The sequence below is a fragment of the Cydia strobilella genome, chromosome 12, assembly GCF_947568885.1.
Source record: "Cydia strobilella chromosome 12, ilCydStro3.1, whole genome shotgun sequence".
Classification (NCBI taxonomy): Eukaryota; Metazoa; Arthropoda; class Insecta; order Lepidoptera; family Tortricidae; genus Cydia; species Cydia strobilella.
Window position 1 is genome coordinate 438,692 of NC_086052.1, and position 20,435 is coordinate 459,126.

Consider the following 20,435-nt stretch of genomic DNA (forward strand, 5'->3'; position numbering starts at 1 on the left):
ATGATCTCATATTTTTGCTCAGAGCGGCTATTACAGCCGATTACAGAACAATTCACCAGTATTTTATCAAAGTTCAAGCATTCAAAACGCTAACCATCACTATATTTCATAAGAGAAAGCACAATTTCATACAAAACAACGATAATTAAACAAGCAACGAACAAACATGATATGTCACGTACTTATTTGTTTGCCACAACCTCGGTTGTGGCAGCGGTGGAAAAGTGAAACTATGACAAGGACAAACAATAACAGCGCTTTCTCTGCTACTTCTACTGAAAGATACATAAGACTATCCCGTTCGGTCATTTTCCCCCACTCCTCATGACCGATCCAGTTATACTAGATTCATGAGCCTAGGTCTATTCCAATGCACTTACTTTATAATTAAGTGTAAGATACCAAGCCATTCGAATTTTTAACCAACTACCTGCAAATCTAAAGGATATTACAGATTATAAAATATTTAGTAAGCACTTGAAGATATTTTTATTGAGGGGGTGCTTTTACAGCATCGACGAGACATTTGCAAATTAAACTGTTTTTACAAAATTATCTTATGTAACTTTTACACATGAATGATGACATTTTTATTACCTACTTCATCTGTACTTTTTTTTGTTTACTGTTTGAATTGTATTTTTGGAATTTTATTTCTTGACATGTCCCGCTATTATTTATGTGCTAATACATAGTTTGTAAGATTTTTCTAACACAATATCATATTGTTATAGAAATAAATAAATGAAAATGAAATAAATGAAAAAATTTCCTTGTCGATTTATTTGTAGGTAAATAATTAGACGTGCATTTGACTGACGCAATATTTGCGCTGTAGAAGTGAGTAGGCTTTCATGGTATATCATGTTAAAGAATATACCATGAAAGCCTACTCACTTCTACAGCGCAAATATTGCGTCAGTTAAAGAATGAGTCATCGATTATTTTGCGTCTAGGGCTGCAAACAATCTTATTTGGGTTGCAAAATATCGTGAGACATATTTCAAAATATTTAGATCAGTACGGTTTCACTATTATTTTTCACTCGTGCCTGAGGAAGGATTCCCGATGAATCTGAAACGTGTCGCCAAAAGCGACTAAAATAATAGTGAGTGAAACCGTACTGATCGGAATATTTTGATTTGGACTGAAAAATATGCTAATGCCTGTTTAGTGTTTTATATGATAGTCGCATTGTTCTTCGAAAATTACATAAATATTCACAACTAATGTACCATAATTTTAGGATTTAGAGGGATAATAGCATATATAGAGTGACATCAAGATAAGTCTGAAACGATTTTGATAGCATAAATCATATTAAATGGTGTGGCGACACAGAGAACAATATTTCAACATTTTCAACCTTATGGAAATGTTTAAGCTAATTTAATAAGCTACCTTTTACAATCGCAGTTATAATATTGACTCAAATTCATGAACATGACTATCATGATATTATTACAAATTAAAATCTTGATGCATGTTACTTGAGCCAAATATGAAAATCGGTTTTAATTAGTTTGAAACTTAACTCTTTATAATACATCCCAATAATAAGTGTGGGTAGTCAAACAAACAACACGTCAAAATTGTACAGATATAATTTAAAATAGAAAAATTAGTAATTTACATTGTATTAATGTAAAAATCGCTTACATGTGATATATCGCACCTTGTTTGCACCCACAGCAGTTATCATCACTTTTTATTCACACTATCAACATCTCACTGTCATTAGCACTAAAGTTCAAAGGTCAACGTTAGTGAAAACACCTGTAAAAGACAAAATGGATCACTTGGCGAAGCTTCAAAAGAGCATTGACGGCATGAAGGCCATGTTCGAGTCGCGGATGGCCTCTTTTGAGAGTTCTGTGGCCACCCAGGGGACAGAAGCGCTGCCAGGCGAGTACAGTGCATTTAAAGATTTTGTTTGCAAAGCTGTGTCGAGTCTCCAAAATCAAATGGAATTCGTGTCGAGAACCCTTGAGGACATGGAGTCTCGTTCCCGAGCCGGTATTCTTCTCCTTCATGGTGTACCTGAGGCGCAAGGTGAAGACACTTCAGCTGTAGCGGTGGACATTCTCCAACAGACCTTAAAGGTGGAGGGAGTAACTCTCATGGGTTGCTATCGGCTGGGAAGCAATTTGACGCCATCAAAGCCCCGGCCTATCCTTCTTAAGTTCAGCTGTCACAGGATTAGAGATGCAGTCTGGGCCGCTAAGAAGTTGCTGAAAGGCTCAGGTAGAACTCTGTCTGAGTTTCTCACTAGCACCCGGCATGCAGTATTTCTGGAGGCCCGCAAGCGGTATGGCGTCAAGGGCAGTTGGACGAGTGATGGGCGCATAGTAGTGCAGTGCCACGACGGGGTGCGCCGCAAGGTTGTTACGCTGGCGGAGTTGGAGGCGTTACCGGCCCCGGCTTGTGCTACTGAAGCCGTTGGAGGAGTGCGGTCAGAGTCGGCAGAAGTGGCGGGAGTGAAGGCATCATCGGCGGCGGTTGCACCGAGACCATCACGCCAAGCGAGGTCTGCTGCGGGCCGCGGTGTCGGCAAGCGTTGAAAACATGCTTTGTTAGTCATGAAATAAAACTATGAAAACGGATTATATCGCGTATATTGAATTTATAATTCATCCCGACGTTTCGAACTCTTTACAGCGTTCGTGGTCAACGGGTGACTGAGGAAAAATTTCTTTTCAATTTCTTGCCAAGGAGAAGCGTTACATACCCAGAATGCTGCGCGAGGCCATTGAGATTAAGAAATATCCAAACTTTAATAGGGAAGATGGCTTTTCTCTACCACCAGCTTGGGATCCTGTAGTCCACCTGATAAAGGAGCAAGCGAGACATAGACTGTGAGACCGTAGTGTTGGATGATGCTGGACATTCTGATGTTTTGAAAAGATGTGTCCCGCCGAGTTTGTTACCGGTCCCATATTGGGATACCCTCCTACAATTTAGGAGGGAATTAAATCTTCTCGGGTCCGTGGTGTAGGGTTGGAGCCGGCATAGTTTTTTATCGCGTATATAATATATATCTTTACTTGAAAAATAATTATAGTGTATAACTAGCCTTATGAACCGATTTTGCATGTACAACCAGCCTTAAAGTTTGTAGTCTATGATTGTTCATTATTTTAGTATGTGGGTATTTTTGCATTTTGTAATTTTTCCTCAGTCACCCGTTGACCACGAACGCTGTAAAGAGTTCGAAACGTCGGGATGAATTATAAATTCAATATACGCGATATAATCCGTTTTCATAGTTTTATTTCATGAGTAACTATCGCGGTAACCGAAGACAATATTATGCTTTGTTAGTGTTCGTTGTTTCTGTGTCGGTGGCAATCAACGTGTTACTTTTGATTTGTCTAATTTTGCTATGACGTCACATAACCAAAGGTTCCCCTTATATTTGTAGCGGTATATTACAAAATCACTTTAGTTTTTTGCAGCGGTACATTTAAAACACTTAGCTTCATTATAAATAAACACGATTTGTTAGCCTACCTTGTGCTGTCACTTTGACAGTTGACGTTTCCACCGTTTTGTTCGTGCTTCGATGAGGTGTATTTTTCTGTATATTTTAGTTTCTGCTTAATTATTTTTATTGCTGTGCTTGTGCTTGTTCCTGTTTCATTTCTGTTTTTTATTTATATAATTTATAATAGGTAGCTGCTGGCGAGCAAATGAGGCGGTATACTACTAAATAAGTTACTGTTAATAGTACTTACTAGGTTTTTTATATATTTATTTCATATTATACTTATACGATATATATATATATTCTTATAAATAGTACTCAACCACATTGTATATACAATGTCAAACGTTTTAAATAATAGTTTAGACAGCGAGTTTTTCTCTCTCTCTTCTTCTAGCCTTTATGATTCTTTGAGTGATGCGTCAGACGTGCCTGATTTGGGTGAACGTCTGCAACACACATTTAACTCTTCAGGCAAAAACTTTAATGTTGTTCACATCAATGCGCAAAGTGTGCCGGCACACTACCATGAACTACTCTCGGCCTTCGAGTCCAACAATAATATTCACGCTATTCTCATTTCAGAGTCGTGGCTGAAACCTTCTCTACCTTCTACGTATTATCCATTGCCAGGGTTTTGTTTGATACGGAACGACCGGACCGGCACTAGTGGGGGTGGATCGGGAGCCGTCCGCGGTGGTGGTGTCGCCATTTATATTAGAAGTAACCTTGCTTGTAGGATAGTCGCACAGTCACCATCAGTCTATTCGAACTCTGCCGAGCATCTTTTTGTAGAAGTCACCTTACATCATTCCAAAATTCTTCTAGGCGTTGTTTACAGCCCTTCTTCCAACATAAATTATTTCGATGCTCTGTATGATACATTAGCTGATATAACCCCTCAGTTTGACCATAGTATTCTCATGGGCGATTTTAACACCTGCCTCCTTAAAAATGATCTCCGCTCCTCTAAACTTTATTCTCTTGCTTCGTCCTTAAACCTAAGCGTTTTACCTCTCACAGCTACACATTTCCCGCATAACGGCCCTCCCTCTTTACTAGACCTCATTATTACCTCTTCTCCAGACTTAGTTTCCTTTCATGGTCAGTTTAATGCTGCTGGCTTCTCCAACCATGATTTAATATACGCTGCTTTTAAAATCCGTCCTCCAAAACGAAAGCACAAAATTATAATGCGGCGAAACCTGCGGGACTTGGATTTGCAAGCCTTTTATGCTGACTTATCTAGTGCAGATTGGCAAGGGTTAGATCGTCTTGCAGATATAGACATGAGGGTGAGGGCTTTTAATGATATGTTGCTTGCGACTTTTGACAAATATGCGCCGTTGAAACCTATGCGCGTTAAACACTTTCCTGCGCCTTGGCTTACGCCGGATATTAAACTACTGATGGCCAAGCGAGATCGAGCCCGCGTAAAATTTCGATTGAATCCCTCTGATGATAATCGCCAGAAGTATCTGTCACTGCGTAACCGCTGCAACAAAGTCTGTAGGGAGTCAAAGCGTCGATACATTCACAGCTCAATTGAAGACTGTCCCCCTGCGAAGTTATGGAAGTTTTTAAAATCCCTTGGCTTGGGCAAATCTCAATCAAGTTGCTCTAGTTTTCTCGATGTAAACGGTATTAATCAATTTTTCAGTATTTCGCCGGTAACACTTGATCCGTCAGTTAAAAGTTCCACCTTATCGCTTCTTGCGACTACTACATCTAACTCCAATTTAGAATTTTTTGAGCTCGGCTGTATTTCTGCACAAGAGACACAAGCAATCCTCAAAACTATCAAGTCGAAAGCCGTCGGTGACGATAACCTCAGTGTAGATATGCTCATGCTCGCGGCGGATTTCATCTCTCCTATCATTTCCAACATTATAAATTTTTCCCTATCCACGGGCACGTTTCCGGCTTCCTGGAAGTGTGCCCATGTCACCCCTCTACCGAAAACCTCCATTCCTGCTTCTTTCTCCCAATATCGTCCTATTTCCATTCTTCCTGTAGTATCAAAAATTATTGAACATTATGTTAATCGCCGTCTCCTATCCTATCTTAATAGAAATTTGTTATTTAACTCATTCCAATCTGGATTCCGCCCCGGGCACAGCACAGTCACCGCTTTAGTTAAAGTCACCGACGACATCCGGTTTAATATAGAGTGCAAAATGCTAACTGTCCTTGTTCTTCTCGACTTCAGTAGTGCCTTTAACACAGTGGACTTTGACATCCTTCTGGGCACACTCAGCAGTCTTAACATATCCCAAACCACTTTATCCTGGTTTCGTAGCTACCTTACTGGCAGACGCCAGCGTGTCAGAGTCGACGACAAGCTGTCCGACTGGTGTGAGCTTTCCGCTGGCGTCCCGCAAGGAGGAGTACTTTCGCCACTTCTTTTTTCTATTTTCATTAATGGTATCACGAAAGCACTTACGTCATCATACCATCTTTACGCGGACGACCTACAGATTTATGCAGCGGCTAATATAGATGATCTTGCTTCAATGATTACTCAAATCAATTCTGATTTAGAGTCCATACGGGATTGGGCGTGCAAATTCGGTTTGAAGATTAATGCCCAGAAGTCGCAGGCAATTGTCATTGGTGGCCCTTACTATGTAGCTAAGCTCTCAGACATGGTGATACCTGACATTTTTTTTGATGGGACTAAAATCCCCTTTTCCTCTACTGTCCGAAATTTGGGTGTCATCATGGACCAGACGCTTTCCTGGGAACCCCACGTGGCTGAGGTGAGTAAAAAAATTTTTGGTTCCCTACACTCTCTTCGACGACTTCAGAATTTCCTCCCTCTTCGTACCAAATTGACTCTTGCCCGCTCTCTCTTGCTCCCTCTACTAGACTATGGTGACATTGCGTTCTTGGATCTTAATGAGGAATTGCTGAATAAACTTGAGCGCTTACAAAATGTCTGTATCAGGTATGTGTATGGCCTCCGTAAATACGACCACATTTCTAATTTTCGTAAGCAGCTCGGGTGGTTACCGATCCGCCAGCGCAGGGATGTGCATGTTCTGTCGTTGCTTTTCAACATACTCTTCAACCCCTGTTCCCCATCTTACCTAACCGAGAGATTTAACTATCTGGCTGAAGGAAGTGATCACCGCTTACGTTCTAGTGCTAATCTTACGCTTGCTATCCCTTCGAATAAGTCTCGAACGTACGCAAATTCATTCACAGTGCGCGCGGTGAAGTTGTGGAACGAGTTGCCCCTGTCGCTCAAACGGTCCCGGTCTGTAGCATCACTCAAAGTTAATCTGAAAAAGCTTTGGCTTTCCCACGAACTGTGATTTGGTTGAGTGCTAATATATATATATATATTATTTATATATTATATATATATATATATTTATTTAATATTTATTTAGTACTATATATTTATGTATGCTAGTACATATTTATTTTATTGCATAATGCAATTGATGTATTTTAGTTATTCGTAGACGTTAATATTGTAGTTTTCCTTCTTAAATATTATTGTACGTTCTGTAAGTTTGTCTATCTATCTAATTCGAATTTTCCACTCATTTACTCTAAGGTTAGCTGGAAGAAATCCCTTATAGGGATAAGCTCGCCTTTGTACCTAAATTTATATGAATTTCATGTTATCAATTTTTGTTTTGTACAATAAAGTGATTTACTACTACTACTACTACATCCCGACGTTTCGAACCCTTTACAGCGTTCGTGGTCAACGGGTGACTACGTAACGCATCAATGTCCGCACCAGTAATTTTAAAATCTTCATTTGTATCTTCATAAAAATTCATACATTTGGGTCTAAGGTCTAAAGGTCCCTCCACACTCATGCGCGAATCACGGTGCGAAGCCGCGAACGCCGCGATTAGCGCATGAGTGCAAGTGTTATTTTAAACGTCAAACTTCTATGAAATAATGACGTATAAATAACACTTGCACTGCGTAGTTATGCTATCAAAATCGTTAAAATCATTGCAGACTTTTCTTTGTCTAACTCTAAATAAATAATTTCAAATCTTGAAATTAATTTTGGAATCTAACGCATATTTATTTCTGCCCAGGCGCCGCTTCAGTAGTAAAAGCCCTCAGCGAATACTTGGACTCATTACTGGACAAAGCTATTTCGACCAACTTGCAAGCAATGATGCCTATGGACTCTCCACACTTAGCAAGATATCCGGACCTCTTCGCATTCTCCGTCATCATGTTGTTCTCAGGTGTGTTGAATACTCCTATTGTAACAAGGACTCGGTACTGGATAAAGCCATCTCCACCAACCTGCAGGCCTATGGACTGATGCCTATGGACTCTCCACACTTAGCAAGATATCCGGACCTCTTCGCGTTCTCCGTCATCATGTTGTTCTCAGGTGTGTTGAATACTCCTATTGTAACAAGGACTCGGTACTGGATAAAGCCATCTCCACCAACCTGCAGGCCTATGGACTGATGCCTATGGACTCTCCACACTTAGCAAGATATCCGGACCTCTTCGCATTCTCCGTCATCATGTTGTTCTCAGGTGTGTTGAATACTCCTATTGTAACAAGGACTCGGTACTGGATAAAGCCATCTCCACCAACCTGCAGGCCTATGGACTGATGCCTATGGACTCTCCACACTTAGCAAGATATCCGGACCTCTTCGCGTTCTCCGTCATCATGTTGTTCTCAGGTGTGTTGAATACTCCTATTGTAACAAGGACTCGGTACTGGATAAAGCCATCTCCACCAACCTGCAGGCCTATGGACTGATGCCTATGGACTCTCCACACTTAGCAAGATATCCGGACCTCTTCGCATTCTCCGTCATCATGTTGTTCTCAGGTGTGTTGAATACTCCTATTGTAACAAGGACTCGGTACTGGATAAAGCCATCTCCACCAACCTGCAGGCCTATGGACTGATGCCTATGGACTCTCCACACTTAGCAAGATATCCGGACCTCTTCGCGTTCTCCGTCATCATGTTGTTCTCAGGTGTGTTGAATACTCCTATTGTAACAAGGACTCGGTACTGGATAAAGCCATCTCCACCAACCTGCAGGCCTATGGACTGATGCCTATGGACTCTCCACACTTAGCAAGATATCCGGATTTGTTTTTTTTTTTTTTTTTTTTTTTTTTTTATACCACGTCGGTGGCAATCAAGCATACGGCCCGCCTGATGGTAAGCAGTTACCGTAGCCTATGAACGCCTGCAACACCAGAGATATTACACGCGCGTTGCCGACCCTTTAAAAACCTGTACACTCCTTTTTTGAAGAACCCCATACTGTAGCCCCTCGGGAAAACCTCGGCAGGGAGCTCATTCCACAGCCGAAGCGTACGCGGGAGGAAATTCCTCTTAAACCGCACAGTACGCGACCATTTAGGTGCTAGGGTGTGAGGTGTGTTTTGCCTTTTCTGTCATCATGGTCTTCTCAGGTATATTATGCTCAACTCACTGGTGGATAATAGTTATTTGTGCAACAAGAGAGGAAAGTTGGTTTTTCTTGCGAGTGTTTATTTTGAGTCCCGAGAAAGCGAAAGATTCTAAGGTAGAATCTTGAGCGTAGCGAGGGACTCAAAAACACGAGATGTAAAATAACTTTGCTCTCGTGTTGCACACATAATTTTTCACCTCAGTAGTGAGAACATATTAAAGGTTAAAATGTATTTCGAATTACACAGAATAAATAGAAAAAAAAGTATTATAATATGTACGATACGATAAGATACGATACGATACGATACGAGACGAGACGAGACGAGACGAAACGAGACTGGACCGGACCGGACCGGACCGGACCGGACCGGACCGGACCGTACCGTACCGTGCCGTACCGTACCGTACCGTACCGTACAATAAAAAAAATGTAATAAAAGTATGAAGTTCATCGCCTTCACTAAATTAAAAAGCTACATTGTTTCACTCCCTGGAGTGAGGAAAGTCGCACTTTCCCCACTCCAGGGAGTGACGAAAGTAGGCTTGTTCGAGCTGCTGAGGTGAAAAAGACTTTATCCAATGCATACATATATGTTTGCCAACCTGCAGGCAATGATGCCGATAGATTTTCTACATTTTGCGCGATATCCATTGTCAATGCCTCCCTAAATGGGAGAATAGTGCTACTATTTATATACATTGGATTAAGTTCTCAGTCAAGCTGTCCGTTTACATATTATGTATATGTAAACGGATCATATATTTAGATCTTGTTGCGAAAATGTTTGTTACTCATTTTGTCACTCAAGGCTCCTTATTATTACTTGTGGTCATCAATTGACTTGATATGAAGCAGAAAATCCATTAAAATTATTATGAATGTAGTTTGTTGAATATCTTAAAATATAACATTTCGCCTGGTCTTTTAAATTTAATTTTAACAGCCTAATGACTTGTCAATGTTGTATTTCGAGATTATGAATCACTGTACTGATATTGACTGTTATGACATAATTTACGAGTACTAGTCAATAAAATGGCCGCTATTAGAGCTCGTTGCCTCAATTGAAATGAACTCTACTGATTAACCGTTTTGGGGTCTTTGATTCGTGCAGATTTAACACACAGACTGGTTCTTTATTAATGCATTATTTACTGTACTTTACTTTTAAATTTAGCTTCATCAACAATTTAAGGATTTGTCAAAAAATGACATTGTCAAAAATCGTTTCCCATTAAATCTTAATGCATGTAGAAGAAGTTCTGCTTCTAAAGCCTTCTTCTATCTGTTGGTGTGAACCCCTAACTTGATGCGAAGAGGCATCCATTCAATTCTAAACTACGATAAAAAATACATTGATCTCAAGCTCCGTTCTTTACATTTCAATTGGCCAATTGGGTAACTTTATTTTATTCATTAATTTTCCGTCGATCATCAAATAAGATAAAGTTTACTGATTAGCTGTTTGTTTACAGTGGGTCTGGCATTTGGCGTAAAGGAGTCTACGAAGTTCAATAACTTCTGCACGGGTGTCAATCTGTGCGTCGTGCTGTTCGTCATTATCTCTGGCTCTTTCAAAGGTATACGTGCTTTTTTGGTAGATTGGTTTTGAAATTTATTTTGGTAAAAATTTCAGATACGCGGTAACGTCATTGGATACTCGTATTCGCTCCTTGCTTAACTGTGGCGCCAAAAAGTATGAATGTTTCGTCCCACAAAAGTTTCTATTTTCACCACGTCGCGACGATTTGGCGTTGCTTGTATTTCCCACACCACCAATTTCGCACATAGTTAATATTACGCGAAACTGCGTAGGGGGCGCCACTACCACAATCTGAGGGTCTATTGCGAAACAAGATAATCGAAATTTCGTTATCTAACTCGTCACTCTTGCATATTCGAGCGATAAAGAGGAAAATAGCGAAATTTCGGATTCGCGTTTCCCGGTAGGTCCTCTGTAAACAAACCGTCTTGATGCATCAATGTCATATTTTATTACCTCTGAAAACTTGTCAAAAACCTGTTAAAGGTACAGTATGTATAAGTTACTCTATGGTTTACTAAAAAGACTAGCGCTGCACGCTGGTGGTAGGTGGCAAAGTTAATTAATCACAGCATATTGCCCCTAGCTGACACCAAGAACTGGCGTATCCCTGAATCCGAGGTGCCTAAAGGAGGCAAAGACTTTGGAGCTGGTGGTTTCGCGCCGTACGGCGTCGCGGGCATCATCAAGGGGGCTGCTGTGTGCTTCTATGGCTTTATCGGTGAGTGCTAATATTAGTAACGTTGCTCTGTGAGCTGTACACCTCACGAACTCTCATGACTACACCATTTTGGAAAAATTCCAAAAACAAACCGTTAAATTTTTTATATATAATTATCGAACTTGCGTACAATATTTTTAAACTAGGATCGGTTGCGAAATTTCACCTGTGGAGGAGATCAGCCGAATATACGAAAGCAGTTTTTCCCAATGGAAACCTTCACTCGCTCGGCTAATAAACTGAAAAATTACAAATTACGATGTTCTTGATCGATTTCAAATGTTTTATTTTCTTCATACCCTTTGTCTTTTCATACTTTCCAGATCAGCGGTCGGCAACCTTTTAGCAGCCAAGGACCACATAGTAGTTAACGAAATTGACGCGTGCCGCACTTTGTTAATATTTATGACTTTAATAATTATTACATTACATCTTGACAATATTACATATAAAATAGCCAGGGAGGCTCGCGGGCCGCCTGTTGTCGACCACTGCTCTAGATAATCTAAACCTTTCCAACCTGCATAATAATATTAATAATGTATCACTTTTCCACCAGGTTTTGACTGCGTGGCGACAGCAGGCGAGGAAGCGAAACGACCACAAAAGACCATCCCATTTGCCGTTGTGGCGTCACTTCTTGTCGTATTTCTCGCTTACTGTGGAGTGTCTTCCGTGCTAACACTCATGTTGCCCTATTATATGCAGGTAGGTTGTCAAAATATAAACTAAACTTTGTTTTATTAGTGGCTTTTTTGGCCAAGCTGAAAAACGCTCTGCTCGCGCTTCGCGCTTGCTCGGTCAATAAGGCCAAGTTTAACTTTTATCGAAGCACAGTGAAATAAAAGTTTTGAGGGGCTTCTATTTTCGCCCGTTAGTAACGAACCTTTCTACTTATAAAATAGTATTTTATACAATCGTGATATAATAGAGAGCTTTTCAGTTGAGTACCGTGTTTAAGCAACGAAGCTTGCTGAGTTGCTTAAGTTAAGGTACGAGATTGAAAAGCTTGATTATATCACTATTGTATACAATACTTTTTCTACGAGACAAAAAAATAATACTTTCAACTAGTATAATCATATAGGTAAACAAACCAAAAGTATACAGCTAAGATACGCGAGCTGCCGCAGCCCGCGATACCTTCATACTCGTACGCGCCCCGGCCGCCGGGCCTAGCGCCCCCGGCGGGTTGGTCAACGACACCTCCTCGTAACTCATGAGGCCCTGGTACCTGCTCAAGTTAAATTCAATTTTAAGACAGTTTTTTTCTCGATGTTGGCCACCGTAGCGTATGGAGACTAACAAGCAACGCTAAGCGGTTTTCGTAGGATATGGATGTTGCTATATGAAGGGTGTCACATGCGCGTTTCTGACTTATGAAGCATTTGTTTCTACTACAACATAAAATAAAATGTTTTTGTTGGCCAACCAATCACAAAGCAGATGCGATGCAGCAGCTAATTTGCCTTGAATCGAGTCTCCTTAAACAATAAATATTTTATCGAAATGTATGAAGTTCTATTTTCAAAATTTTTATAATTGACTAAACCGTATCGATAAAATTCTTATGCTTGACTCGGAAGTGCCATAGACTATCCAACGTTGAAAAGAGTAAGGTTGTAGTGTTGCATATGAAGTTGTAATACACAGATTATACTCGACGAGTAGAAAAAAAAGTTAACGCTATCTCTACTGAGCTCGTTCACTTACCTGAGTAACTTATACTAGAGCGGTACTGTCATAGTAAATTTTTTAACCCCACTAAATTCACTGCCATCTGTCGACACACTTTAAAACTAAAAATGAAGATTTATAAAAATACGATAAAATGTATTTAAATATAGATAATGATTAATTTTTAACAAGCAAAAACGTCTGCGATCGATGCTATTAAGCTTAGAATAAATTTAAAAGTGGAAAAATTACTGCCTTGGGTGAGACTTGAACTCACGGCCTCTGGATACTCTGGATGTTTATAGATAATGTTTTTTTTTTATTGGCATTAATTATTTTTATGATTTTGACCCATGTTCTTTCACTGATATGCGTTAAAATTGTTAAATAACAAACGAAACCGTCAACGCCATCTATACGACAGTGGGCCAAAACTAGTAGCGCCCTCTGAACGAGAATCAAATTTTCTTGATTTTCGAGGCACGTTTTTTCCTTAGACTGTATCCATCTATTACGGAGTTATATCTATCTTTGCCTGTACTAACAATGGCATTCTGTTAAACAAAAGCCATTATTTCTTTTGTGTGAGCGCGTGGCCTTTGTGCCTGAGGCTCACACACAATTGGCCACGCGCGCAGGCACAAAGGCCACGCGTTCACCCAAAAGAAATAATGGCTTTTGTTTAACAGAATGCCATTGTTAGTACAGGTAAGTGAACGAGCTCAGTAGAGATAGCGTTAACTAGCTTATATAAGTAGCTCACGCTCCAACCTATTTTCAATTCTTCTCCTTCTTAACTCCCTCCCCCCTTGTCGGGGGCTTCGCCAAAGGACAAAACTAGGTCAAGTGATTTCAGAACAAACGACGAAAGAGACTATGTTTTCAGGACGAAAAAGCGCCTTTCCCGTTCGTGTACGACCATCTGGGCTGGCCGTGGGCCAAGTACGCCGTCAGCGTCGGCGCCATCTGCGCGCTCTGCTCCAGGTGACCTTCACACATTTACCTTACAATTGGCTAGATGACAAATTTTCATTAATGGTATCAATCGATCAGGTTTATTTTTAGGATCAAATGTCTATATGGGACCCATTGCATTAAAGCAATACAAAAGTCAGAAATAATAGTCAAAAGCCGTACAGTCGCGAAACGCTTCTAACAAAACGATAAGTGAACGTGACGTCAAAGTCACTGAGAGCCCATTTTGAATAACAAAACAAGAAAATTACGTTTTTGTCTATTGCGTTTATGTATATAGTTGCCGTACAATATTTTTTTGGATAAAATGTAAGGAATCGAATGGTGCCCTTACTTTTTTCCTTTTTGGAAGTTAAAAAAAAATCGGCCAAGTGCGAATCGGACTCGCGCACGAAGGGTTCCGTACCATTACGGAAAAAAACAGCAGAAAAATCACGTTTGTTGTATGGGAGCCCCATTTAAATATTTATATTATTCTGTTTTTAGTATTTGTTGTTATAGCGGCAACAGAAATATCATCATCTGTGAAAATTTTAACTGTCTAGCTATCACGGTTCATGACATACAGCCTGGTGACATACAGACAGACGGATAGACGGACGGACAGACGGACAGCGGAGTCTAACCGGAAATCGGACCCTAAAAATTACATACATTTTGAAATTTTCTATTCCTGTATTTTTGTATTACTTCCATGTATTATTTTAATATCTACATTATTGTAATAAATTGCTCATTTGCTATCTATGTTACTAGATTTTGTTATAAAATTCAACATGTGTCAATCCCTATTCCTATATCTTATTACGAAGACAGGGCCCAGTGACGGTCAAACATTTCTCAAAGACTTGTTAGAATCCAAAAAACCTTAGGGCCACTTGCAACATTTACTAACCCGGGGATAACCGGTTAAACCTGGAGTTACCATGGTTAACAGTACAATTTGACACTGTGTTAACGGTTTAACCGGTTAACCCCGGGTTAGTGGGATAGTGCAAGTGGCGCTTATAGATATAAAATATTTTAGTGTGAAATTTCACATGATCTTTCAACGGAAATTATTAGCTTCTGGTTAAGGAAACACCGAAAAAGTTCTGAAATTGAAACTGTTTTGTGGAAAGTTTGGAAATGGGCCTTTTGACAGAAAATATCAATATGAATTATTTGAATACAGAACTTTCTTGTCTTGTTCCAGTTTACTAGGCGCAGTGTTTCCTCTACCCCGGATCATCTACGCGATGTCTTCTGACGGTCTGCTGTACCGCTTCATGGGCCGCGTCAGCGAGCGGTTCCAGACCCCACTAGTGGGCACTATGATCGCTGGACTGTTCACAGGTAGTCATTTCCTTCTGACGGTCTGCTGTACCGCTTCATGGGCCGCGTCAGCGAGCGGTTCCAGACCCCACTAGTGGGCACTATGATCGCTGGACTGTTCACAGGTAGTCATTTCCTTCTGACGGTCTGCTGTACCGCTTCATGGGCCGCGTCAGCGAGCGGTTCCAGACCCCACTAGTGGGCACTATGATCGCTGGACTGTTCACAGGTAGTCATTTCCTTCTGACGGTCTGCTGTACCGCTTCATGGGCCGCGTCAGCGAGCGGTTCCAGACCCCACTAGTGGGCACTATGATCGCTGGACTGTTCACAGGTAGTCATTTCCTTCTGACGGTCTGCTGTACCGCTTCATGGGCCGCGTCAGCGAGCGGTTCCAGACCCCACTAGTGGGCACTATGATCGCTGGACTGTTCACAGGTAGTCATTTCCTTCTGACGGTCTGCTGTACCGCTTCATGGGCCGCGTCAGCGAGCGGTTCCAGACCCCACTAGTGGGCACTATGATCGCTGGACTGTTCACAGGTAGTCATTTCCTTCTGACGGTCTGCTGTACCGCTTCATGGGCCGCGTCAGCGAGCGGTTCCAGACCCCACTAGTGGGCACTATGATCGCTGGACTGTTCACAGGTAGTCATTTCCTTCTGACGGTCTGCTGTACCGCTTCATGGGCCGCGTCAGCGAGCGGTTCCAGACCCCACTAGTGGGCACTATGATCGCTGGACTGTTCACAGGTAGTCATTTCCTTCTGACGGTCTGCTGTACCGCTTCATGGGCCGCGTCAGCGAGCGGTTCCAGACCCCACTAGTGGGCACTATGATCGCTGGACTGTTCACAGGTAGTCATTTCCTTCTGACGGTCTGCTGTACCGCTTCATGGGCCGCGTCAGCGAGCGGTTCCAGACCCCACTAGTGGGCACTATGATCGCTGGACTGTTCACAGGTAGTCATTTCCTTCTGACGGTCTGCTGTACCGCTTCATGGGCCGCGTCAGAGAGCGGTTCCAGACCCCACTAGTGGGCACTATGATCGCTGGACTGTTCACAGGTAGTCATTTCCTTCTGACGGTCTGCTGTACCGCTTCATGGGCCGCGTCAGCGAGCGGTTCCAGACCCCACTAGTGGGCACTATGATCGCTGGACTGTTCACAGGTAGTCATTTCCTTCTGACGGTCTGCTGTACCGCTTCATGGGCCGCCTCAGAGAGCGGTTCCAGACCCCACTAGTGGGCACTATGATCGCTGGACTGTTCACAGGTAGTCATTTCCTTCTGACGGTCTGCTGTACCGCTTCATGGGCCGCGTCAGCGAGCTGTTCCTGACCACACTAGTGGGCACTATGATCGCTGGACTGTTCACAGGTAGTCATTTCCTTCTGACGGTCTGCTGTACCGCTTCATGGGCCGCGTCAGCGAGCGGTTCCAGACCCCACTAGTGGGCACTATGATCGCTGGACTGTTCACAGATACCTACATACATTCCAAGCTGGCAGTGGGTCCGAAACGAATTTATACACAATAGCGAACTCCCGAATGGAATTTCCTCATTAACTGAATCTCAGCATTGCCATCACGTAAAATCTGTCAGATTTACCTTGACTATAAATAATAGTACACTACTATAGAGGCCGGGAAACGAAGGGTTGCAGGGCAAGTAGATATAGACGGCCGAGCGTAGCGAGGCCTTATAGGGATACGCGGCCGGCAACCCCGTTTCTCGTCCGAGATTTGTATAGTGCTTTTCTCCAACTTGCAATGAAATATCCATAGGCTGCGGCTGCTGTTCAAAACAAAAGAAGGTTGCTTTACAGGCCTAGGTGTGTAAGGCTGTATGATAAGATTTTCCTTCACTCATCGCACCGGATACGTAAATTTTCGTATTTAATTTGAAGTAAGTTATGTCAACATTTCACTGCAAGTTTGAGGAAATAAATAATTACTTCTTCTATAGGCATCAAGTTCTGAATTTGAAGCCCTTATCCGGTCAGCTGACGTGTTCTCACACGAATTATAATTTGCAGGGACATTGGCTATGATCTTCGAGTTGGAACAGCTGATCCACATGATGTCCATTGGGACTTTACTGGCATACTCCATGGTTGCCTCCTGTGTGCTGTTGCTCAGGTAAATAAGACACGAAGTTAGAAGTGGAAACAACTCGTCAAGTGATTATTTTGTGCCCACATTGGGTACGGTGACAACAGTAACTGTCATCTCAATACAATTTTGCGTTTTAAAGTTTATAAATTGTATGGAGGAGATAGTTGTCACCGTACCCACTTTATGTGAAAAATATCATAGTCTATAGTTTATTTTCACTGTATGCTAATGTCATAATAGTTTCTATAGGGTTCTGTACCCAAAGGGTAAAAACGGGACCCTGTCCGTCTGTCTGTCTGTCACCAGGCTGTATCTCATGAACCGCTATAGCTAGAGAGTTGAAATTTTCACAGATGATGTATTTCGGTTGCCCCTATAACAACAAATACTAAAAAGTACAGAATCCACGGTGGGCGAGTACGACTCGCACATGTCCAGTTTTTTTAATATGAATTCCTATAATGTGATAAGGCTTTGCAATATTGATAAAAGTATGAACAAGTACATTTTGAGAATTTTTTTAGTCTCTAACAGGGATGTTGCGAATATTCGCATCCGCAACCGCGGAAAATCCGCATTATTTTAAACATCCGCATCCGTATCCGCATCCGCATAAAATCGAGGCGGAGCTTAATGCGGATGCGGATGTGGAACAGATAGGTACAGGAACGTCTTAGCGGCGGCGTAAGTGCTAGTTAATTTTGTCATTAGCCAATAGGAATCTCGTTTCGTTTTTGTGATTCGTCGATCGAGCTTATGAAGTTATGACGGACAGCGACAAGACGTAATTTGTTTTTTTTTGGACTTTAGTATACTAATGCGATTGTGGGGCACCTATATTCTTTGTCAAACACTAAGTTTCGTTTTTTTTAAATAAAAATTACTAAAGTGTAAATATTTGACGCTTTTTATGTGCCTAATCTCGACATCCGCATCCGCGGATGTGAGCCTTTAAAAATCCGCATCCGCGTCCGCGAATGTCAAAAAATCGGCATCCGCAACATCCCTGGTCTCTAAGCTTTGGCATCCGCTGAAACAAGAAATACTCTAATTTTATACTACCTACTTTGTTAAACTCAAACATATGAAAACTGAAACAGAGAAAGCTCGCATCACCTTTGAGCTTTTCCCGTCTACCTTCATTGTAGTTAAACCATGACTATTTTATAGGTATGAGCGCAGCGTGTCCGCCCATAAGGCTGCGGAACCACTGAACCTCACCATCCGCTCCGCTCTTCGACAATTGGTGAACGCGGACAGTCACGCCACACCCACAAGGCTCAGCGCTCTCACTGTCAGCGTCTTGGTTACTCTCTATGGTAAGATACTGAACATACGGCTGTGGAGCCACTATACTTGTCAATCCGCTCCGCTCTTCGACAATTGGTGAACGCGGACAGTCACGCCACACCCACAAGGCTCAGCGCTCTCACTGTCAGCGTCTTGGTTACTCTCTATGGTAAGATACTGAACATACGGCTGTGGAGCCACTATACTTGTCAATCCGCTCCGCTCTTCGGCAACTAGTAGCTGAGTAGCGGTCACGACGGGCGGGCGTCACGTAAATAATACGTGAGTGAAACCGCTAAGTTATCTTCTTCTTCTTCCTACCCTTATCCCACGTTATGTGGGGTCGGCACAACATGTTTTTCTCTTCCATTCTCCTCTATCTTTCGTCACCTCAGCACTCACTCCTTTCTTTCTCATATCCTCTTTTACACAATCCATCCATCGCTTTTTGGGTCTACCATACGCTCTCCGTCCATCAACATTCATCCCTAACATTCTTTTGTCTATATGGCATTCATCCCTCCTCATCACATGCCCATACCACGCTAACCTACTACTTCTTATCTTCTCCGTTACTGGTGCTACTTTCAAACTTCCCCTAATATACTCATTCTTAATCCGATCCTTCCTCGTCACTCCACACATCCATCTCAACATTCTCATTTCCGCTGCGTGCACTCTTCTTTCATCCGTCACTTTCGTCGCCCAGCATTCTGATCCATACATTACAACAGGTCGCTAAGTTATCTAAGTTTGTAAATTTTATGTTCAATGTTTCATTTGTCCGAACGCGTTTTTTTAATTTTGAAAAATGCATCCTGTAGATATCATTAGGTTAGGTTAGATTGGTGACCTTTCTGAAAAGGTTTTTGGAAAAAATGCGTTCGTTCAGATGAAAATATGGCAAATGAAATGACACATCGGACAAAAATGTTTTAAGAACGATGAATACTATTAAAATATGTTAAAAAACCATACAAATATTAATTAAATATTAATTTGACAAATCTTAATATTGTCTTCGGTTACCGCGATAGTTACTCATGAAATAATAGCTATTTATCCAACAAGTGCGGAAATCATCTTTACGCACGTGTATCATACATTTTAGTATGCATTGTGCGAGTAAATAAAAAAACATATCATGGCAAATAAGTTTAATTATTAAAAAATTGAAAACATAAAGCACTAGTGCGGAAAAGTGCTCTTTTCCGCATGATATGGCTCCGTAGGAATCGCACTTTTCGAGCACATGCATAGTAAAACTATGAAAACGGATCGTATCGGATGGAACGGACGGAACGAGTTATATATATGTTTACTTGAAAATAGTTGTAATGTATAACTAACCTTATGAACCGATTTTGCATGTACAACCAGCCTTAAGGGGCCCACTGACTATCAGTCCGCCGGACGATATCGGCCTGTCAGTTGTTTGGAACTGTCAAATTTTTGTTCTAACTGACAGGCCGATATCGTCCGGCGGACCCCTTTAAAGTTGATAGTCTATGATGGTTCATTATTTTTTGTACGTAGGTATTTTTGCACTTTGTAGTTTTCCCTCAGTCACCCGTTGACCACGAACGCTGTAAAGGGTGTATTATACATTCAATATACGCGATATAATCCGTTTTCATAGTTTTATTTGATAAATCTTCCTCAGGTGTCTGGTGCTTCATAATGATGTCGTGTGTGAACCACTACGGCACTCGACTATGGTCCTCGCCGGGTGCGTTGGCCATGTTCAGCATCGGGACCATACTAGTGCTGTCCACTCTCTTCGCTATATCGCGCCAACCCGTTTCTGAAAAGAAACTCGCTTTCTCTGTAAGTATAAAAAACCGGCCATGTGCGAGTCGGACTCGCGCACCGAGGGTTCCGTACTTTT

General features: G+C 41.7%; 2 protein-coding genes across 2 annotated transcripts in view; both read left to right on the forward strand.

Annotated features, from left to right (window-relative positions):
• Positions 1–20,435, forward strand: part of LOC134745959 (cationic amino acid transporter 2) — a 38,836-nt gene that overhangs the window by 10,101 nt on the left and 8,300 nt on the right. The window contains exons 4-12 of the mRNA XM_063680108.1: positions 7,552–7,707; positions 10,392–10,496; positions 11,046–11,180; positions 11,740–11,888; positions 13,744–13,841; positions 15,028–15,167; positions 17,179–17,281; positions 18,428–18,576; positions 20,211–20,374. Of these exons, the coding sequence (XP_063536178.1) occupies positions 7,552–7,707; positions 10,392–10,496; positions 11,046–11,180; positions 11,740–11,888; positions 13,744–13,841; positions 15,028–15,167; positions 17,179–17,281; positions 18,428–18,576; positions 20,211–20,374 (1,199 nt within the window). The remainder of the gene's footprint in view (positions 1–7,551; positions 7,708–10,391; positions 10,497–11,045; positions 11,181–11,739; positions 11,889–13,743; positions 13,842–15,027; positions 15,168–17,178; positions 17,282–18,427; positions 18,577–20,210; positions 20,375–20,435) is intronic.
• On the forward strand, positions 1,733–2,561 carry LOC134745743 (uncharacterized). Its single transcript, XM_063679819.1, has one exon. The coding sequence runs from the start codon at positions 1,791–1,793 to the stop codon at positions 2,559–2,561; it is 771 nt and encodes a 256-aa protein (XP_063535889.1). The 5' UTR covers positions 1,733–1,790.